This window comes from Mirounga leonina, unplaced genomic scaffold (genome assembly GCF_011800145.1).
Source record: "Mirounga leonina isolate KUSES-001 unplaced genomic scaffold, KU_Mleo_1.0 Mir_376, whole genome shotgun sequence".
In the NCBI taxonomy this organism is placed as follows: Eukaryota; Metazoa; Chordata; class Mammalia; order Carnivora; family Phocidae; genus Mirounga; species Mirounga leonina.
This window is the reverse complement of record NW_023270718.1, coordinates 9,155,988-9,174,692: the sequence shown is the minus strand read 5'-3', so window position 1 is coordinate 9,174,692 and position 18,705 is coordinate 9,155,988. Positions and strand designations below refer to the sequence as shown.

Here is an 18,705-nt window from a genome sequence, read left to right as displayed (position 1 = left end):
TCACTTCCATCACCATCATCGTTGTCGCCATGACCGTCACCACCATCACTGCTGTTGTAAAGCTCACCACCATACGTCTGCCACGGTCACAACGACCATCATGCTCATCGCCCATTATCACCAACGCCATCACCAGAAACACCATTGCCGTGCCTGCTGCCTGTGGGATTGACGGATCAAGACCAATCTTGTGATTCCATCTCTCTGGAGTTCCCCCTAGGTCCCCACAGATGTCGCTGATATTTTGTTTTTAATTAGGTACTTTGGTTTTCATTTTTTGTGTGGGTGTGTCTTAGCCCCTCAAATCCCATACAGGGTCACACGTCCCCCCTCCGAGGCCTTTCTTCCTCCTCGGGGGTGGTGGTGGTTGGTGCAGATGTGCTGGGGGGCCAGGCCCCCTCAGCAAGTCTTTTTACCACCTCACCCAGCTGCCCGAGGTTCCGGGTGGCCTCCACCAGCTGGGTCAGCCCCAGGCCCAGGGCTTGGCGTTGCTGCAGTTCCTGTTCCAGGACCAGGCTCAGCCTCTGCAGCTGGCCACCCACGTCCCTCACAGCAGCCACCAGCTCCACCAGGGCAGGCGGCTCACAAGCCATGACCCTTACAGGTGGTGGCAGCGCCACACATGGGCCAAGGGGGTCTGGGCTCTGACAAGGAGTTGGCTTTGGGGTGAGATGGTCGGGGAGAGGTTGGGCCAAGGGGTGGGCCATGGAAGACAGGTGGAGGTCAGAGGTCACAGTAGGGTCAGGGCCTGAGTGTGGGGTCTGGGTGGGTGGTAGGCTTGGTTTGGGGCTCTGGCTTCTTGGTGGCTCAAAGCCCTGAGTGGACAGTGTGTCCATGCTTGGGGCTGGAGAAGGCCTGGAGTGGCTGGGCTCTGAGGCTGGAAAAGGCGCTAGGCTCAACATCTGGGATGTAGGGAGACGGGAGGAGCCCGTGGAGGTCGACCAGGGCTGTAGGCTGGGCTTGACTGTTGGTGCTGGAGCGGGAGAGAAGAGTTCTGTTCCCAAGGAAGTTGGAATGGACTTGATAGTGATCACAGGGGTTGAGGTAGGGTCGGCCGTCATGGCGGGGCGAGTAGAGGTGGTAGAATGAAGGGTCACGGTGGGGTGAGGGGTCGTGGCAGGGTAAGGGGTTGTGATAGGGTGAGGGGTTGTGGTGGGTTGAGCGGCGGTGGACTGAGGGGGTGTGGTGGACCGAGGGGTCATGGTGGGGTGAGGGGTTGTGGTGAGGTAAAGGGCTGTGGTAGGAGGAGGGGATGTGGTGGGTTGAGGGGGTGTGGGGGGTTGTGGGGTTGTGGTGGGTTGAGGGGGTGTGGGGGGTTGGGGGGGTGTGGGGGGTTGGGGGGTCGTGGTGAGTTGTGGGGTCGTGGTGGAGTGAGGGGTGGTCATGGGTTGAGAGGTCATGGAGGGGTGAGAGGTCAAGGTGGAGTGAGGGGTGCTAGTGGGGTGGGGGCTTGTGGGAGGGTCTGGGGATCTGGAATGATCTGGAACTGTGTTGGCGTATGGAGCTGTGTCCAAGTCTGGGGTTGTGTCGGATTCTGGAGTCAACTCCGAGGTAGAAAAAAGGTGGGTCACCGCGGCTGGTGCAGAGGGGTCAGAGGTCAGCTCTCTGGGCAAGGTGGGTGGTAGGGTGGGTGAGAGATCAGGTGTCAGCGCTGGAATCACAGCGGCCTCGGGGGTGGCCAGACTGAGGCCAGGGGTTGTCAAGGTGAGGTCAGAGTTCATCCGGGAGGCCAGGTCTGGGCTGGGTGGCAAAGTGCCAGGAGGGTCAGAGGTCACCTCCCGCGCTGAAGCTGTCTCGGGAATAAGCCGTGGCGCGGAGTCGGGGGTCACCGGTGGGCCAGGGGGCTCTGGCGAGGCCGAGGGAACTGGGGAAGGGGCAGGGGGCGCCGTCCTGGCCGCCGTGGGACGAGGCAGCCGACGCTCGGGCCACGGTTTCCTCAGGGAACCTGGAGGAGGAGGAAAGACAGATGGCCGAGGTCAGCTTGCCCCGCCCACCCCGTGGCCCGCCCCGCCCCTCCAGGGAGGAGCCGACCAACGGGAGAGCGCAGGGCCTTGTGACATCATGGGTTGCCAGCAGACTTCACCCCGCCCTAGCGCCCCACCTCCCCGCCACCTGTGGTGTCTCCAGGCGCCACCTGGCGTCCTCCACCGCGGGTGAGGGAGCGCGAGGGAGGTGAGGGGTACCGCGGAAGGCGGGCCGGGGCGGAAACGTGGGGGGCAGAAGGGGGTTGTGGAAGCATGCGGGAAAATGCGGGAGTGTGGGGGATGTGGAGGCTTACCTGGGGATGCAGGAGGGGCTGAAGGGCAGAGGGGATGAGGGGGCACATGGGGGGAGGAATGTGGGAGATGCCAGAAGGTGCAGAAGCATGAGGGGGGATGCAAGAGCGTTCTGAGCGTAATCTCAGTAGTCAAGATTTTTATGTCACATTTTTAAACAAAATTACTGCAAGAGATCCACTGTGAACAAAAAAGTCAAAATTTTACCCCGACAGAATCTGACGGGGCCAGGATTAGGGCAAGTCAAGCGAGGTAGATGGGATCCTGCCTTTAGTTAAATTTTTGATATTTAGTTCATTGTGAATGTTTTACATTAATTTTTATTTTTAAAACTATAAAGATACTATTTACCTTGGTAACTGAGTGTTTTGGCAGCCCCTTACATTTAGGGCCTGAGTAGAGTGAGAAGCCTCACCCCCTTCCTGGCTCAGCTTCCAGGTAAATGAGAATTTTATCCCTTTTTGCAGATGAGGGGAGTCAGGCCAAGAGGGTAGGTAACTTGCCATAGGTCTCACAGATACAGTTCGCAAATTGTGGGGACAAGATATGAAGCAAAGTCCTTTGCATTCAGAGTCTAGGTCATTAATAATCACTCTCTCAGTGATGGATATGATAACATGTGACCACCGAGTACTTGAAATGTGGCTAGTCCAACTAAGGAAGTGAAAGTTCCATTTAAAAAAAAATTATTTTTTTTTTTGTGGGCAGCAAAGCAAGGTTTATTGAGACTTAGCAAAGTGATAATACAAAACTCCCAAGGAGGGAGGGGACCTGAGGGGGTTGCCCTCATTTTTCAAATTTTTGATTCATTTAAAGTAAAAAGCCACCTGTGTTGACAGCTACCATACTGAACGATACAGCTCTAGAGAATTCCAGTTTTCCTGTAGGATTTTTGATGTGCATCCTGTTCTTGCCATTTGTTTACTGCAGTAGAGAAGTGGTTAAGTAAAGGGTTTGGCCTCCAGCCAGGGCTTAAACCCCAGACCTGTCGCTTCCTAACTGGGTGACCATGGACAAGTTATTTAACTGCCTTGAATCTCAGTTTGTGGATGATCAACGGACCTCCCTTGTAGAGCTGTGATGATTCAGGGAGCTCCTGTGTGTACAGGGACTTAGGACAGTGCCTAGCATGTAACAGGCACTCTTGTGATTATTAATACTGTCATAGTCATTGATGTCCATACCTCAATTTCTCTCATCTGTGAAATGGGCATAATTCTAATACCTACATCATAGGGCTCCTATAGATGTTATGAGGGCTAAAGAGGTAATATATGTAAAGTGCTTAGAATAGTACCCAACACATGGTATATTGCTCAGTAAATATTAACTGGTTTAGTTATTATTTCAAGAATCTCAGCTTGCTTAAATACTGTAGGGGTTCAGATGCCTACAGTGGTCTTTTTAATTTTTCAGACGCAAGGTACAGAGAGCTAAGCTAATCATACTCCTCTGTATATTGTCATCAACAGTCCTGCAATGTCTCTTCTTTCTTCTCCTTTTTCTTCCCCGATCTCCATCCCTTGCACTTTCTCCCACAGCTACCTCCATTAATGTATTTGACATATGTCCTTATACAATATCTTATACCATATAGAAGGCACATATGTATATATGTTAATATATTAAGTGTATGTGTATTTTTGTGTTTGTGCTTTTCAGTTTTTGCAAATCATTGGAAATTTCATTCTGCTTCTGTCTTCCTCCATATTATGTTGTTCCTACCGCCCCATGTTGCTCTGTGTGTAGCTAGTCATTGCTTTAGCTATTGCATGGGATTCCATCATGTGTACCCACTGCACTTATCTTGTTACCCACTGCGGGACATGTAACCTGCCTCCAACTCCCTGATATCACATTCCAAAGAAAACCCTCACATAGGCTTCCCTTAGGAGCCTGTTCAAGAATTTCTCTGGAATACAGGAAGAGGATTGCTGGGTCACAATGTACAATCATACTTAATCTCACTAAACTGTCTTTATCAAATAGCTATATCCAGTGGGGATGTCTGTATTCCCACATCTTCACCCACACTCGATATTACCTACCTTTCAAATTTTGTCCATGCTTGTCATCATTTTAATTTGAATATCCTGATTTCTTATGAGTGTGAATGTTTCTACATATACTTGTTGGCCATTTGGGCTTTCCCTTCTGTGAATCACCTATTCATAACTGTTACCCATTCTCGTATAGGGTCATTTTTTTATTGATTTGTCAGAGTGAATTGCATAGTATAGGTTAGGGCTTCCCCACCTGGGCATCGTTGATATTTGGAGCTGGATGATTCTCTGTTGTGGGGGACTGTCCTGTACGTAGTAGGATATGTAACAACATCTGTGGCCTCTACCCATTAGGTTCTAGTAGCCCCACTACTCTTAGTCATGACAATCCCAAACATCTTCAGATATTGCCAATTATTCCCAGTTGAGGGCCACTGATGTAGATAATAACCCCTTGTTTCAGGATACATTTCTTTTGGGTCTCTGGGGTAAGAGTGGGGTCACCACTGGGGAACTTGGAGTCCATTTCTCTACCCCACAACACAAACAACCTGGTTGCCACAGCTACATGCCTCACCTGTGACCCCATGGATCCTTGGAGCTGGAGAGGAATGGCCTGGGCTCCGGGTGATAGTGGTGGTAAGAATGGATCCAGGTCTGCCTGCGGTGGGTGTCCCCTTGGGCAGAGCCCCTCCTGAAGGTGTATCCCACGTCCGGGAAGGCTCATAACTATCCTCATCACCTTGAGAGATATAGGGAGAACTGAGTCTCGCTTCGCTTGATTTTGACCCTCTGTTCCTCTTGGACCCAAACTCAGGCTTCATCCTGTCTCAACTAGACCACCACCCCAATCTCCTCCCTGACTTCACAGCCACCCTGGTGACTCAGCTGAGATGCTCTGAACTACCAAGAACAGAAACTTGGACTAAACCAGCTTATAAAAGAAGAACAGTTATTATGTCAATGTCCTGATGTCCCTGCCCCTACTCATTCTTTATTTTTCCCTCGGGGGGAAAAAAAACCCCTATAATATCTTTATTAATGAACCACCAGGAACATTTCTGTATTATTTTCCCTATGGTTTTTAGATGAATACACTTGGATAATCTCTACATGACAATAATTTTATATAACATATAAATGTGTAATATACAGAGACCCTTGAACACCATAGGTTTGAACTATGCAGGAACACTTGCATGTGGATTTTTTCCATAAATACAGTATGGTACTATAAATATATTTTCTCTTCCTTATGATTTTAGTAACTTTTTTCTCTAGCTTACTTTATTATAAAAATATAGTATATAATATATATGTGTGTATATATAACTTACAAAATATGTGTTGTTTATGTTATCAGTCAACAGTAGGCTATTAGTAGTTAAGTTTTGAGGGAGTCAAATGTTATATGTAGATTTTTGACTGCGTGTGGGTCAGTGCCCCTAGCCCCCGTGTTGTTCAATGGTCAGCTCTGTAATAATAAAAATATACCATTTTATAAGTATAATGTAAAATATAATGTAAAGTATATCATTTTATATAGGGAGAATAGAAAGACTGAATTCAGTCTTCTAGCTTGGTGGATCAAAAAACTTATTTTGGGCGCCTGGGTGGCTCAGTCGGTTGAGCGACTGCCTTCGGCTCAGGTCATGATCCCGGAGTCCCGGGATCGAGCCCCGCATTGGGCTCCCAGCTCGGCGGGGAGCCTGCTTCTCCCTCTGACCCTCCCCCCTCTCATGCTGTTTCTCTCTCGCTCGCTCTCTAATAAATAAATAAATAAAATCTTTAAAAAAAAAAACTTATTTTAACAATAGCTTTGTTGGGCGCCTGGGTGGCTCAGTTGGTTAAGCGTCTGACTCTTAATTTCAGCTCACCTTGTGATCTCAGGTTTGTGAGATCCAGCCCCACATGGGGCTCCATGCTCAGCACTCAGAGAGTCTGCTAGAGGTTCTCCCCTTTCCTCTCTGCCCCTCCCCTTCACTTGCATGTGTGCGTGCATGCATTTTCTCTCTCTCAGGTAAATAAATAAATCATTTAAAAAACACAATAGTTTTGTTGACATATAATTCACATACCTTAACGTGTACAATTCTGTGGGTTTGAGTGTATCCACAACATTGTACAACTGTAAAGTCCATGTTCCTCATTTCACTTGATTAACTGCCCCCTGCCCACCTCTCCAGCACCCCCTCTTACCATGCCGCCTTCCACATGGTGTTCCTGCTCACCCTGGACCCCAAACCTTGAGGTGTTCACATCTAGCCTCTGTGCACCTCTGAGCCTTTGCCTTTCCCTTCTCCACCACAGATATTTTCCCACTCTGCATGTGAAACCAGGCAGAAGGATGGTATCTGACATATTAGGCATGTTTGTCCTGGTCACTTTGAGCTCTGTAGCTAGCTGTCCCAGTTGCAGAAATCCCTTGCTCTGTCACCTGCTAATACATTACACACGAATAGAACATGGGTCAATTTTCACCCTGATGACCAGCATTGCAGATACCTCGGTCATGTCTCCCTATTATTAACCGTTCTTAATTAAATACCTTCCCCATGCCTGTCAAATATCTTAAGAGGATAACCGTGAAATCCTACCTGACGGTCACACTCATTAGGAATTTTAAAAACCATTAGCAGTACTATTAATTAAAAAGTTAAAAATGGAAAAAATATGAGAGAAAAACCATTAGCGGTGAAGATTTCTTTTCAAGATGCTGGGTTTTAGGAGAACTCCACTGAGAACATAAATTGAACTCCGTTAAAATGTCAGCCCACCAACTGCAGGCATACTCCTTGTGCCTCTGTGTTCTTGAAATGTCCTCTAAGATATGGCCACCTGCTCGTGGTCCGTTAGCATGGGATCAATTTGATTTTTTTCATTAAAATATGCATTTTTAATTTAAGAAGCAGCATTCCAGAGTTACAGTCCTTGTGAGGCCCAATCACACCCCTTCCCTGAAGGACTCTCTGATGCCATATTGTTTCTCCATGCTTTAGCTTCCTAAGTTGAAGACTCTGCCCATCTACATATATACTGCATACATCCTTTTGCAGCTTGGTTTGTGGGTGTGTCCCTTCCTAGCTGGGTGAGCAAGTCATTGAACTTCTCCATGACTCAGTTTCCTCACCTGTAAAATGGGTACCATGATGGTCTACTGCATGGGGTCGCAAAACCTGGCATGTGATAAGCTTATTCTTTGAATTAAATTCATCTATCTCTAGCTCCTTCTTTTTAACCTTCATATACTATTCCGTCGTATGAATACACAACTGTTGATTCCTCTGTACCCCTGCTGACAGGGGGTTAGGCTGTGGCCAATGTTTTGCTGTTACAAATATGGCTGCAGTGAATTCCTTAGATCTGTGTCCTTGGGTTCATGAGTGAGAACTCCTCAATACCTGATTGTGTAACTGCTGTGTGGAAGGCAGCTGCATCCCCCTAGATATTGTTAAACTGCCCTCCTAAATAGGTGCAGATTCTCATGCCCACCTTCATCCCACATCCTTGATGTCAGACATTTTAATTTTTGGCAATCTCATGGGGAGAGGGTGGGTGGAGAAGCTGCCGTTTTGCTACAGATGACCAAACTGAAGCCCAGAGAGGGCAAGGAACTTTCCCAAAGTCACACAGCCAAGGAGCAGTGCTAGGCTTCAGACCCATGCAGGTGTACCTGGTCCTAAATGGAGACCTCTTTCCCTTGGGGTGCAGATCTCCTGAGTCTTACCCTACTCCTCCCCTGGTGAGCTTTTATTCATCCTTCAAGATTTTATTCAAAGGCCACTCCCCCCCCCCCTCAATGAAGTCATGCCCTGCTTTATGCTTTCTGGGTTCTTCAGAGCTAATTCTGTCATATGCTCCTTCCCCGTCTCCATGGCTAGAGTGGTTAGGAGTGTAAATCCTGGAGTTAGAATCCAAGCTCTGCCTTTTGCTGTACTGGCCTCTCTGTACCTCTGTTTCCTTATCTGTAGAAGGGTGTTAAGGATAGAACTGATCTCATAAGGTTCCTTGGGGGAGGAAGTGAGTTAAGCCATGTGATGCTGGTAGATGGTCCCTGACATGTGGAGCACATTCAATGAATACTAGCTATGATTTCATCCAACCTCTGATTTTAATTTAATCCTGCATTTACTCTTGGATCCCCTTCCCTCTGCATGACCTCATGCAGCCATAACATACAGCAAAAGCCCAAATCCATCAATCATCCCACCTCCCAAGCTGAGTGTGGGAGGTCCATTAGACAAGGCTATCTGTCTGCACAGCTTCATCCATTCCCACAGCTTCAAATCCCATCCTGTCAATTTATATCTTCAGCCCAAGCACTCCTCAGAGCTCTAGTATTACGTATCTAATGTCTCCACTTGGGTGTGTTAAACGCATCACCAATGGATCTAATATTCCCACTGTGGATCCTGTGGATCCAGCTGCAGTAGTCCCTGATCCAGTAAAAGGTGGATCCCCATCTCCCACCTCCCTCTTCACACACCCTACCCAACCCATCACTCAAATCCATCAGCTCAACTCCCAAAACATAGCTTACATAATCCACTTCTTAGTCTCCACTGCCACCCCGGCAGAGACCACTGTCACCTTTCCAAAGACCTCTCAGCCTCCCTGTATGCACTCTAGCTCCTCCATCCATTTCCCATGCAGCATCCTGGGTGACTGCTTTGAAAATGCACATGTGACCATGTCCTTCCTAGCTCAAAACGCTCCACTGAGGGCTTCTTGCTGCATAGAGAATAAAACTCAGAGTCTAGCCCTCTCCTATCACTCTCACCCTGCCTGGCTTACTCTGCTTCAGCCATGCTGGTATCTTTGCCATTCTCTCAAGATCTCACCACAGGGCCTTTGCATGTGCTGCTCCCTCTGCCTGGAATGCACCTTTAGCTCCGTCGGGGCTCCCCAGAACAGATCTCATCTCCTGCCATCATTCCGATCAACCACTCCATTTCAGCCCCACTGACCTTGCTGCCGTTTCTGGAACCAGCTAAGTACACTTCCACCTCAAAGCCTTCGAAGGCACTGTTCCCTCTGTATGAAACACTCTCCAACCAGATATCTGCATGGCTTTCTCCCTCTCCTCCTGAAGGTCATCACTTAAAGGGCACTTTCTCAGTAAGGCATCTCCCGGCCATCCTATTCCAAATCGCAAATCGCAGCCTCCCTTTCCCTTGCTCATCACTGCTATGTTCCCAGGGGTTAGTAGTCACGCCTGTCACACGGCAGGTATTTGACACACGAGTTAATGTCTGTGTCTCCAAATTCCGAGAAGCCTCGAAAAATGTTACTTCAATGAACTAGAAAGTGAAAATTCAACCTCTGAAGCCTCTAGCCTCAGCTGTTACAATTCCATCAAGAAATGTGTCTCTGCTGAGTCTCTACAGCACACATTCGATGGTAGACAGAGTAATTCTCCCCCAAAGATGCCTGTACCCTAATCCCCAGAACCTGTGAAGAGGTTACCTTTTTGTGGCAAAGGGATAGTGCAGATGTGATTAAAGGTCCAGACCTTGAGATGAAGAGATTATCTTGCATCAATCCAAGTAGGCCCAATCCAATCACACACATCCTTAAAATCAGGACAGAGAAAGATGTGAAGACAGAAGAGAGGTCAGAGAGGTGCAACATTGCTAGCTCTGAACATGGAGGAAAGGGCCACGAGCCAAGGAATGTGGGGCTTCTAGAAGCCAGAAAAGGTACAGCAACAGATTCTCCTCCCCTAGCGCCTCCAGAAGGAACACATCCCTGTTCACACCTTGGTGTCAGCCCTGGGAGAGCCCTGTAGGACTTCTGACAGTTAGCAAACGCGCGATGGAGCTAAGGGTCCAGGGAGATGACAATGTCCTACTGGCGATGCGGTTTCTCACCTAGAGCCTTTGCCCCTCTGAGAATTCCCTTCCTCCTGGTGTCTGCCACTGGATAATACCACTTCCCCTGCAAGGTTTTTCCTGATTGCTCCACTAGAAATAACAACTCCTTCCCTGGGATCCTGCAGCTGTTGTTCATTTATGGTAAATCAGTCTAACCACCAACGTTCTGTGGTTTTAAACTATTTCACACACATTTTGTTCACGGGATTGGGACCTGAGGTCACCCAGCTAGTTCTCATCTTGGTGGAGCCACAACTGGAAGCCGAAGAGCTGGACTAAGCAACTCGCTGATAATTAGCTCAGTAATTCAGTAATCTTTCCCAACCCAATGAGCAAAATGTGTGTGAAGTCATGTAAGATGGACCTCAACAGCGGCTCCTGTGTTTAAGTTCTGAGTCGAATTTTCTCCCCATCTGAAACACGGGCATTAACGGGACCTAGGTCTCCCGGTTGTTGGAATCATGCGTGCCCAGCACGGAGTTAGCTCGGCTGGACTGTTTTTCCAGAGGAAGAAACAGGCTCAAAGAACTGGAGTCATCTATTTTCAGGGTCACCTTGCAGCGAGGATAGGAATTCATGTCTGTCCTCCCTCCCACTCCCCATCTGGCCCCCTTATTACTGTATCTGGGACTACCCCGAGATTTCCCTTGAGCGGCTCGCCATTCTGCACTTCCGAGCTCACGGAGTCGCCTCCCCACCCCCCCCAAGGAACTCCAGCCCCGCGTCTGACCGTCTCCGCCACGAGGGGGCGCTAGAGGACAGACGGGTCTGCGCCGGTCGCAGAGAACGAAGGCTCTAGAACCCCAGCCGCAACGCACCCGGGAGCAGCACCTCGTAACGCTGCGCAGGACCGGCCCTACCTCACAACTCCGATCCCCCACCCTAAAGCGCGGCGGCCCCTCGGCCCGCTCCTCCCTTCCGTTTCCCCTCACGAGGAGCCCAACCTCGCCTACAGGTCGCCGCTCTGGACGCCCAGGGGCCGCTTCACCGGATTTTATTACCGCGGGCGTGGGCCTGCCGGCCAATCAGGAGGCGCAGCGCGCCTGTGTCGTCACGGGGCGTGAAGCGGATTGGCCCTCTCCTCGTCCCGAGGACAGCGGAGTGCGCGTGCGTGCTGAGCGCCAGAAAAAGGCGGGAAAATGCCCGAGGGGCGGGGCGCCCCGTTCCTGAAGCGACGAGTCCCTCAGGAGAAGACAAGGAGAGGGGCGCGGGGCGACAGGCAGAAGTGGGGCCTTCGGGGGATGGGAGAGCAGCCGGAGAAGGAGGGAGGGGGCAGCAAGCTGGGTGGAGTGAAAAAGGCGGGGCCAGGGCGGGAGGGGACAGCCGTGAGCTGAAGGCGACGGAGTCAGCGTGCGAGGCACGGAGGGGCGGCAGGAGGCACGAGTGGCCGGGCTGCGGGGCAGGCAGACAGCAGGGCACGCAGGGGAAGGCCGAGCCGCTGGCGTGGGAAACGGTGGGTCCCAGAGGCGGAGGCGGCGGAGGCGGAGAGAGCGAGAACAGGGGAGGATGCAGGCATCGACTGCGGGAACACAGGAACGCGGGGAGTGTGCACCGGATGTAGGCACACGAGAGCGATGGGGAGAGACTAGCAGGCCAGGAGAACAGCAGAGCGATGGAGACGTGGAGCGGGGGAATGGAAGAGCGAGACCGGGGCGGGGGGGGGGGGGGGCGCGGGGGAAGAGCCGCGGACGCGCGTGCGCACACATGCACATGCGCACACATGCACATGCGCAGGGACGGCGGGCGGCAGCGGCTGCGAAGCCCGCGAGAGCACGTGCGCATGCGCAGGGGCGCCGCGGAGAAAGCCGGGAGAGCAAGCGCACGCGCAGGGAAGCACGCAGGGGCGAGGACACGCCGCGGAGAAGCCCCCGAGAGCAGGCAATGGAGCACGTGGGCTGGGGCGCTCGGGCTCCGGGTGTGGCCGCAGGGGTGAAAGGACACTCGGGTCGGCCGCACGGGCCAAGCTCTAGGGCGCTGCAGGATGGCGTGGTGACCTCGGCCAGCTGGGGGGTCTCGGGGCTCTGGATGGAGGGGCCCAGTCTCAGGTGTCGCGGCTGGTTTGCGGGAGGCCTGCGAGGTCAGGCCGTGCTGAGCCTGGTCTGATGCTCAGAGACACACGGGGGTCTCCTCTTCAAGGCTCTCGAGGAGATCCCAAGGAGGGAACGTTTTAGGGTCCCCAGAGCCGCGGAGAACCTGTCCGTGATCTCCGACACCCAGGCCAGCTCACTTCGGGGTCTGTTGGGGAGCCCTGCCGGGAGGTGCACACAAACTGATGGGGGCCCCATCCGCACCCTGGCCGTGCACCTCACCTGTGTCCGGAAGACGCCTTGTCGCCGGGGAGGGGGCCCCTGGGCTCTTGGTGGTGCCCCAGGAGAGCCTGTGTCCAGGTACCCCTGCAGCGGTGGTCGCCTTGGCCAGGTCCTCTCCCGAGGTGGGATCCCAGGTCCAGGGAGGATAATCATCCTCATCCGCGTAGCCTTGGGAGAAAGTGGGGCGTGGGTTGAGCCCCACCCTGTCTCAGGTCCTTGCTGCTGCTCCAGACTGCCCTTCCAGAACCTGCTGGAGTGACTCTGGGTCCCCCACCCCATCCCCAGTACCAGTGCAGGTGAGGCCCACGTCTTCCTCGTGGTCACAGTTGTGCTGGCCCCATGCCCTAGCAGGGCAGTCACTCAGCGAGGCCTCCATTCCCTTGCAGCCCACGTCATCCAGCCAGATGGGACCGGTCCCGGGGCCGTAGTGGGTTTTGCCCACTCGGGCCCGGACCCTTCCACAGCCCAGCTCCCAGCAGGCCACGGTACTGTCCCGCAGGTCCCAGCTGTCATCGCATACTGTCCCCCAGCGCCCAGCATGCCACACCTCCAGCCGGCCAGCACACCGGTTGGGCCCATCGGCCAGACGCACCCGGAACGGGCCTGCTGGTAGAAGACCCCAAGTCAGGAGGGGTCAAGAGGGGTCAGCCTCACCTCTTCATGTTCCCTCCGCTCACCTGATCCCCCAGCGGTGCTCCCAGTGGGGGAGGGGGCTGGGTCTTTGGAAGACTCTGGAGAACCTTGTGCTGGGGTGTCAGCGGATGGCTCCGTGGAGGCCAGAGGGATTCGCTGCACCGTGGCCTCAGAGGTCATTTCTCGGGGGCCTTGAGTGGTTGATGTTGCCACGGTCTTAGCGGTCCGTTCTCGGGGGGCCCGGGGAGTCCGTGTTGCAGTAGTATGTGAGGTCATCCTGTGGGGAACCTCAGTGGTCAACTTGGTAGTAGACTCAGAAACTGTTCTTTGGGAGGCTTCAGTGGTCAGGGTTGTAGTGGTACGTGAGGTCAGTTCAGGGGGCCTCTGGGTGCCCAGGACCCTGGAGTGTTTAGTGGTTGGCATCGCAGGGGGCTGAGTGGTCGGTCTCCTTGCATTTTTGGTCACCCACTTCTTAGTACTCTTGGGCATTTTCCCTGGGGCCTTGGTGGTGGTTTTCTCGGGAACACTGGGGGTCAGCTTTGCGGGGGGCTTGGTGGCCAGTTCTCCAGGGAGCCAGGCATCCGGATCTCTACCCAGGCCAGGGATCCAGCTCCAACTGAAGGGGTCTGCGATGGAGTCCAGGCCAGGGGTGTCTGGAAGGTGGGAGGAGAGGACAGGGAAGATGGTGGATACCATAATGACAAGGTGTCTTTTAGATCTCTCCTTCTTTCTCATCTCTGCAATCACCAAGTTTCCATTCATTTGTTCATTATTCATTCACTCATGCATGTCACCAACATTTATCAAGCATCTTCTATGACCCAGGCACTGTGCCAGATGCTGGGGATACAAACCTCCTGGCCAGAAACACCACCCCCTGCTCCTTGGCTTTTACAGTTGTGACGTGACTGATCCTCTCTGCCCTTTCCACGTCTGACCTCTCCTCTTCATCTTGGGGCCACCCATGGCATCACTTCCTGTAACTTCTGACCGTCTCCCTTTCTCCCTGTCCAGCTCTTACCAGTTACCAGAGTGGTACCAGGTCTGGCGGGTCACTCCCCAGCTCAAAACCCTTCTGTGGCTCTGTGGCTTTAGCTTCAGTGACTCCATCCTGTGGGTCACCACTGTTGTCACATCTCTCTGATTGGCACCTGTGTGCCCTAACGTGTCACCTGTGCCCGAAGAAAGGTTTGGCCCTTGGCCCCTGGTTCCTGGGGCTACCCAGAGAGTCGGTACCAACAATTGACGTATGGGCAGCCAGCTGGCAGGCAGCCATAGCTTGTAACCAAGCTCCTATAAAAACTGCACACGGAGGTAGGGGAGCATCTCTGCTTGGCAGTGCCACGTGTGTGTGGTCACTCGCCCCTGCTGGCACAACTAAGTGCTGTCTGCATGGCTCTCCTGGGACAACGGCTGGAAGCTCCCTGAAGGTCTCCCCTGAACCGGCCCCTGTGCCTCTGCCTTGACTGGTTTTTGACAGCTCTTCTGATTTCTTTGTGAGTTCTTCTAGAAGATCATAGAACCTGAGGCTGGTCTTGGGCCCCCCCAAATGATAACATGTCACATGGGTTTGCGGTGATTTGTTGGTGCATCTCTTTCTATCAGTGAGCTGTGAGCTTCCCAAAGGCCGGGACTGTGATCGTTGCATCCTGAGGCCCCAGCACCTGGCTCAGTGGCACTCCATAAATGTTAGCAAACGAACGAGACAGACACAACGCTTGCACTTACTGCAGCTGGCCCTCACTTTGGCTTCTCTCCGTCTCCCAGTGTCCCTCTTTTCACCTCCTTTATCTTGGGGAGGAGAAAGAATCCCAACTCTGCCACTTAGTTGCTGTGTGACCTTGGGCAAGTTACTTAACCTCTCTGTGCCACGGCTTCCTCAGTAAAATGAGCCTAACATCCACCAGCTTGTACTAATTGTGAGGCGTGAGTGCGGTCACAGGTGTGGGAACACCCAGCCCGGGGCGGGGGCTTAGGAGACAGCACTCAGTAGATGTTAGTGTAGATGTTAATTCCTATCCCTTCTTCCAGGAAGCCCTCCAGGAGCCACCAGGTGGGCAGGGCCTCCTTACCAGTGCAGGTGACTCCAACGTCTTCATTGTGAGCACAGTTGTGCTTCCCCCAGGGCGCAGCGGGGCAGTCTGAGAGTGAGGCCTCGGTCCCCAAGCACCCCACGTCGTCCAGCCAGATGGGGCCAGCCCCCCAGCCAAAGCGGCCAGCCGCAGGGTCCTGCTGCCGAGCTCTGCCGCAGCCCAGCTCCCGGCAGACCACAGCTGAGTCCCGCAGGTCCCAGCTGTCATCACACACCGTCCCCCAGCGCCCATTGTGCCACACCTCCAGCCGACCTGAACACCTGCTGGGCCCTGCCACCAGGCGCAGCTGGGGGGACCCTAGGTTGGAAGAGACCCAAAGAATTAGACTGGATGGAGGGACAGCCAAGGGAGGCATACACACAAAATGGAATAGGATTCAGCCTTTCTAAGGAAGGGAATTCGGACACCCGCCGCATGGACGAACCTAGAGGACATCAGCACAAATACTGTAGGATTCCATCTGCATGAGGTCCCTAGGGGAGTCAAGTTCGTAGAGACAGAAAGTAGAAGGGTGGGTGGCTGGGGCAGGGGGAATGGGGAGTCTGGGAGGGCGACAGAGTCCTACAGCTGAATGGTGGTGGCTGCCCGACCTTATGAGTGTATTTAATGCCACTGAAATGTACACTTAAGAACAGTTGCAGTGGTCAGTTTCATGGTACGTATAGTTTACCGCAGTGAACCAAAAAGAGAAGGTGGGCTCTGGAGCAAGTTGCTTTCACCCGTGTTTCAGCCATGTGGCCCTCTCTGAAACACGGACGCCAGGCAGGACCCACGGCCTGCGTGGCCGCGAGCGTCACCGAGGGAGACGCAGACCGTGTCGCGACAGCACCGGCCACACGAGCGCTGAGTGCCACAGGAAAAGGGGGAAAGAGGCCTCCAGCAAGACCAAGTCTCCCACCCTTGGCGAGTCAGCTGTGCTAACCAGGCCTCTGTCTGTGTCTCTGACGCTGTGACCTCTCGGGGCCTTGCTGACCCTGCAGGGACTGCCCCTCGAGGGACAGCTAATTCCGAGAGACAGGCAACCAGCGGAGCGTGCCTCTTGTGTGCACGCCAGCCAATCCAGAGCCCACCCCCCACCTGCTCCGGGGGGCGCGCACCCTCTGGGCCACTGTCCACCCGCCCTCAGCCGCCCAGGGCCAGGCGCCCGACAACCAGGGGCAGCCCCCGCGCCCCACCGCTCGCGGAAACGATCCAGGCGAGCCGACCCTAAGCCTGCTTCCTCGGCCTTGCCTGCTCCTTCCCACGGAAGCCACGGCCCAGGCTCTTGCTGCGGGTCCCCCTGGCGCCCTCTGCCTCCTGGCCGACGCGCTGCTTCCCTGCGTGGCCCCTGCAGCGCGTGGGCTAGAAACCCACTATCTTTCCAGTGGCGGTCCCGTCTTGATCTGCTGGCCGCACTGCACCTGAATAATACTAAGGCCTGTGTTTTACAAATGACAAGGATTGTGGATCCAGTCCTTTTGGTGGTTGTGAGGAGACCGCCTCCCCAAAATCACGCATTTCAAGATGGCACCAGCAGAACATTCAACCAAGCACAGACCCTTCTGGGCATGGGGCTCTGTTCCCTCCCCCACCCTCGTTTTTTCCCCTGGATGAGACAGTCTCTGAGCAGGGAGAAAGGATGCCTGGGGGCTGACTACGGGGGAGGAAGCAGTAGGTAAGGCCCCGTTTTCTCGGGGAGCAGAACAGACTCACCAGCTTCTGGTCCAGGCTCCCGAGGGACAGTGAGGGAGACAGGAGGAGGTGAGACACCTGCTGTCCCTGGGGCCTGGCTCACTGTGGGGGCCAGAGGCCTGGACGCTGCCTCCCTGGGCAAAGAGCCGTTGCTGTCCACTGCCGGGGCCGTGGGAGGGACATATCCAAGAGGCATACCTGGAGTGGGGGGAGGTGATCACCACCACGGTGATGCTGGACAGCTCCCCACACCCTCCATCCCAGGACCACTGATGCAGAATGAGGTTTCATGGATGGGGGCAAGTGGGCGGTCAGGACACCCCACGAGCCCCCCACTTCCTGTGCCTCCACTTGAGGCTCTAGCGCACCCACACCCCCAGCCTCTCCCTTGCGTCCTCACCATCACACACAGCCCCAGCGTCCTCCCTGTGGTGACAGTCATGCTGGCCCCAGGGCCGTGCTGGGCAGAATCGCAGGGCTGTCTCGTTACCCCGACACCGAAGGTCGTCCAGGAAGATGGGTCCAGCGCCCTCCCCAAAGAAGGCGCCTCCGGGGGCGGCCAGCGCACCCCCACAGCCCAGCTCGCGGCAGGCCACGGCGGCGTCCCGCAGGTCCCAGGCATCATCACACACGGTCCCCCAGCGCCCGCCGTGCCACACCTCCAGGCGGCCGGCGCACCCGTGGGGGCCGTCAGCCAGACGCAGCCGGGGGGCCGGGCCTGGATGTGGGGAGAGGGAGGGGAACAGACAGACGGGAGACTGCGATGGATGAGCGGTGTGAGCTCCGTGCTCAGGCAACTACCCACGCGCAGGTACCGAGCTATCTGTGGGGCTGGGCTTCCTGCCCACGATGACGCTGGACAGCAGGTATCCCACCTTCCGTTTGCTGATGAGGAAAAGGCTCCAGGATGGGAAATCACTCAGCAAGAGTCCAGCTCTGGTCTGTCCACCTCCCAATGCCCCTGCCTGCCTGGGGGCGAGCCCTGCGGACACTGGTCCTGATCCCACTCCCTGACTGCCTGCTTCAGGCCTGTAAAGCAGGGCTTCTCAACCTCAGCACCACTGACATGGGGGGGACGGGTCATCCCTTGCTGTGGGGGGCCCGTCCTGTGACTGTAGGATGTCCCGCAGAATCCCTGGGCTCCACTCCCCACATGTGAGTAGCATCCACAGTGTGACAGCCAGGCACCTCAATAGGGTTCACTTCTTTTTCCCGGCAACTTAGCCCTCCCTCGAGCTTCAACTTACCTCCCATGACCTGGGCTCTGAAGGCCCCGCTTCTGCCCCTACGTCCTGCCCACGCCGTGCAGCACTGTCCCTGGCCCTCTGCTCAGTGCCCCAACCCAAGTGGGTGGGCTCTGCCCCCACCCCACCCTAAGCTTCAGATGCCCAGCCTGCACAGCAGACCTCTCTGTAGCCGGACAGACCCAGCAGGTCAAGTTCTGGGTCTGGGGCTGAGTCTGTGATCTGGGCCATTTGGGTTCCTTCTCTGAACCTCATTTCCACATCTGGGAAGAGAGGGGTGAGAATACCCACCCCAGAGGCTGTCCACGTGGGGGTGAGGCTCAGAGACCGCAGGGGAGGTGGCCAGCATGCTGCTTGGCACAGAGCGGGGACTCAGGCGGACATCCTCGTCCTCTTCCCCTTCACATCAGCTGCCTGAAGAACTGCCCACCCCCTGCACCCTGTCTGGTGGGCACCTACTGTCTGCCTCAGCCCCTGTGCTTTCCCACCCACAACTATGGGCGGCCCCTGCAACTGCCCTGTGCTTGCTGGGTCCTGCAGCAGACCCACTGGAAGCCCATGAGAGTGAGGACTGGGTCTCATGCGGTGTCTGCAGACCAGGCA

General features: G+C 54.4%; 1 protein-coding gene across 1 annotated transcript in view; it reads right to left on the bottom strand.

Moving 5' to 3' along the window:
- Positions 1-251: 251 nt before the first annotated feature.
- SSC5D (scavenger receptor cysteine rich family member with 5 domains) overlaps positions 252-18,705 on the bottom strand; it is a 21,929-nt gene continuing 3,475 nt past the window's right edge. The window contains exons 7-14 of the mRNA XM_034986079.1: positions 17,259-17,576; positions 16,880-17,056; positions 15,167-15,484; positions 13,139-13,747; positions 12,750-13,064; positions 12,462-12,629; positions 4,857-5,021; positions 252-1,945 (exon numbers count right to left, since the gene is read on the bottom strand). Coding sequence (XP_034841970.1) covers positions 318-1,945; positions 4,857-5,021; positions 12,462-12,629; positions 12,750-13,064; positions 13,139-13,747; positions 15,167-15,484; positions 16,880-17,056; positions 17,259-17,576 — 3,698 coding nt within the window. The 3' untranslated portion in view covers positions 252-317. The remainder of the gene's footprint in view (positions 1,946-4,856; positions 5,022-12,461; positions 12,630-12,749; positions 13,065-13,138; positions 13,748-15,166; positions 15,485-16,879; positions 17,057-17,258; positions 17,577-18,705) is intronic.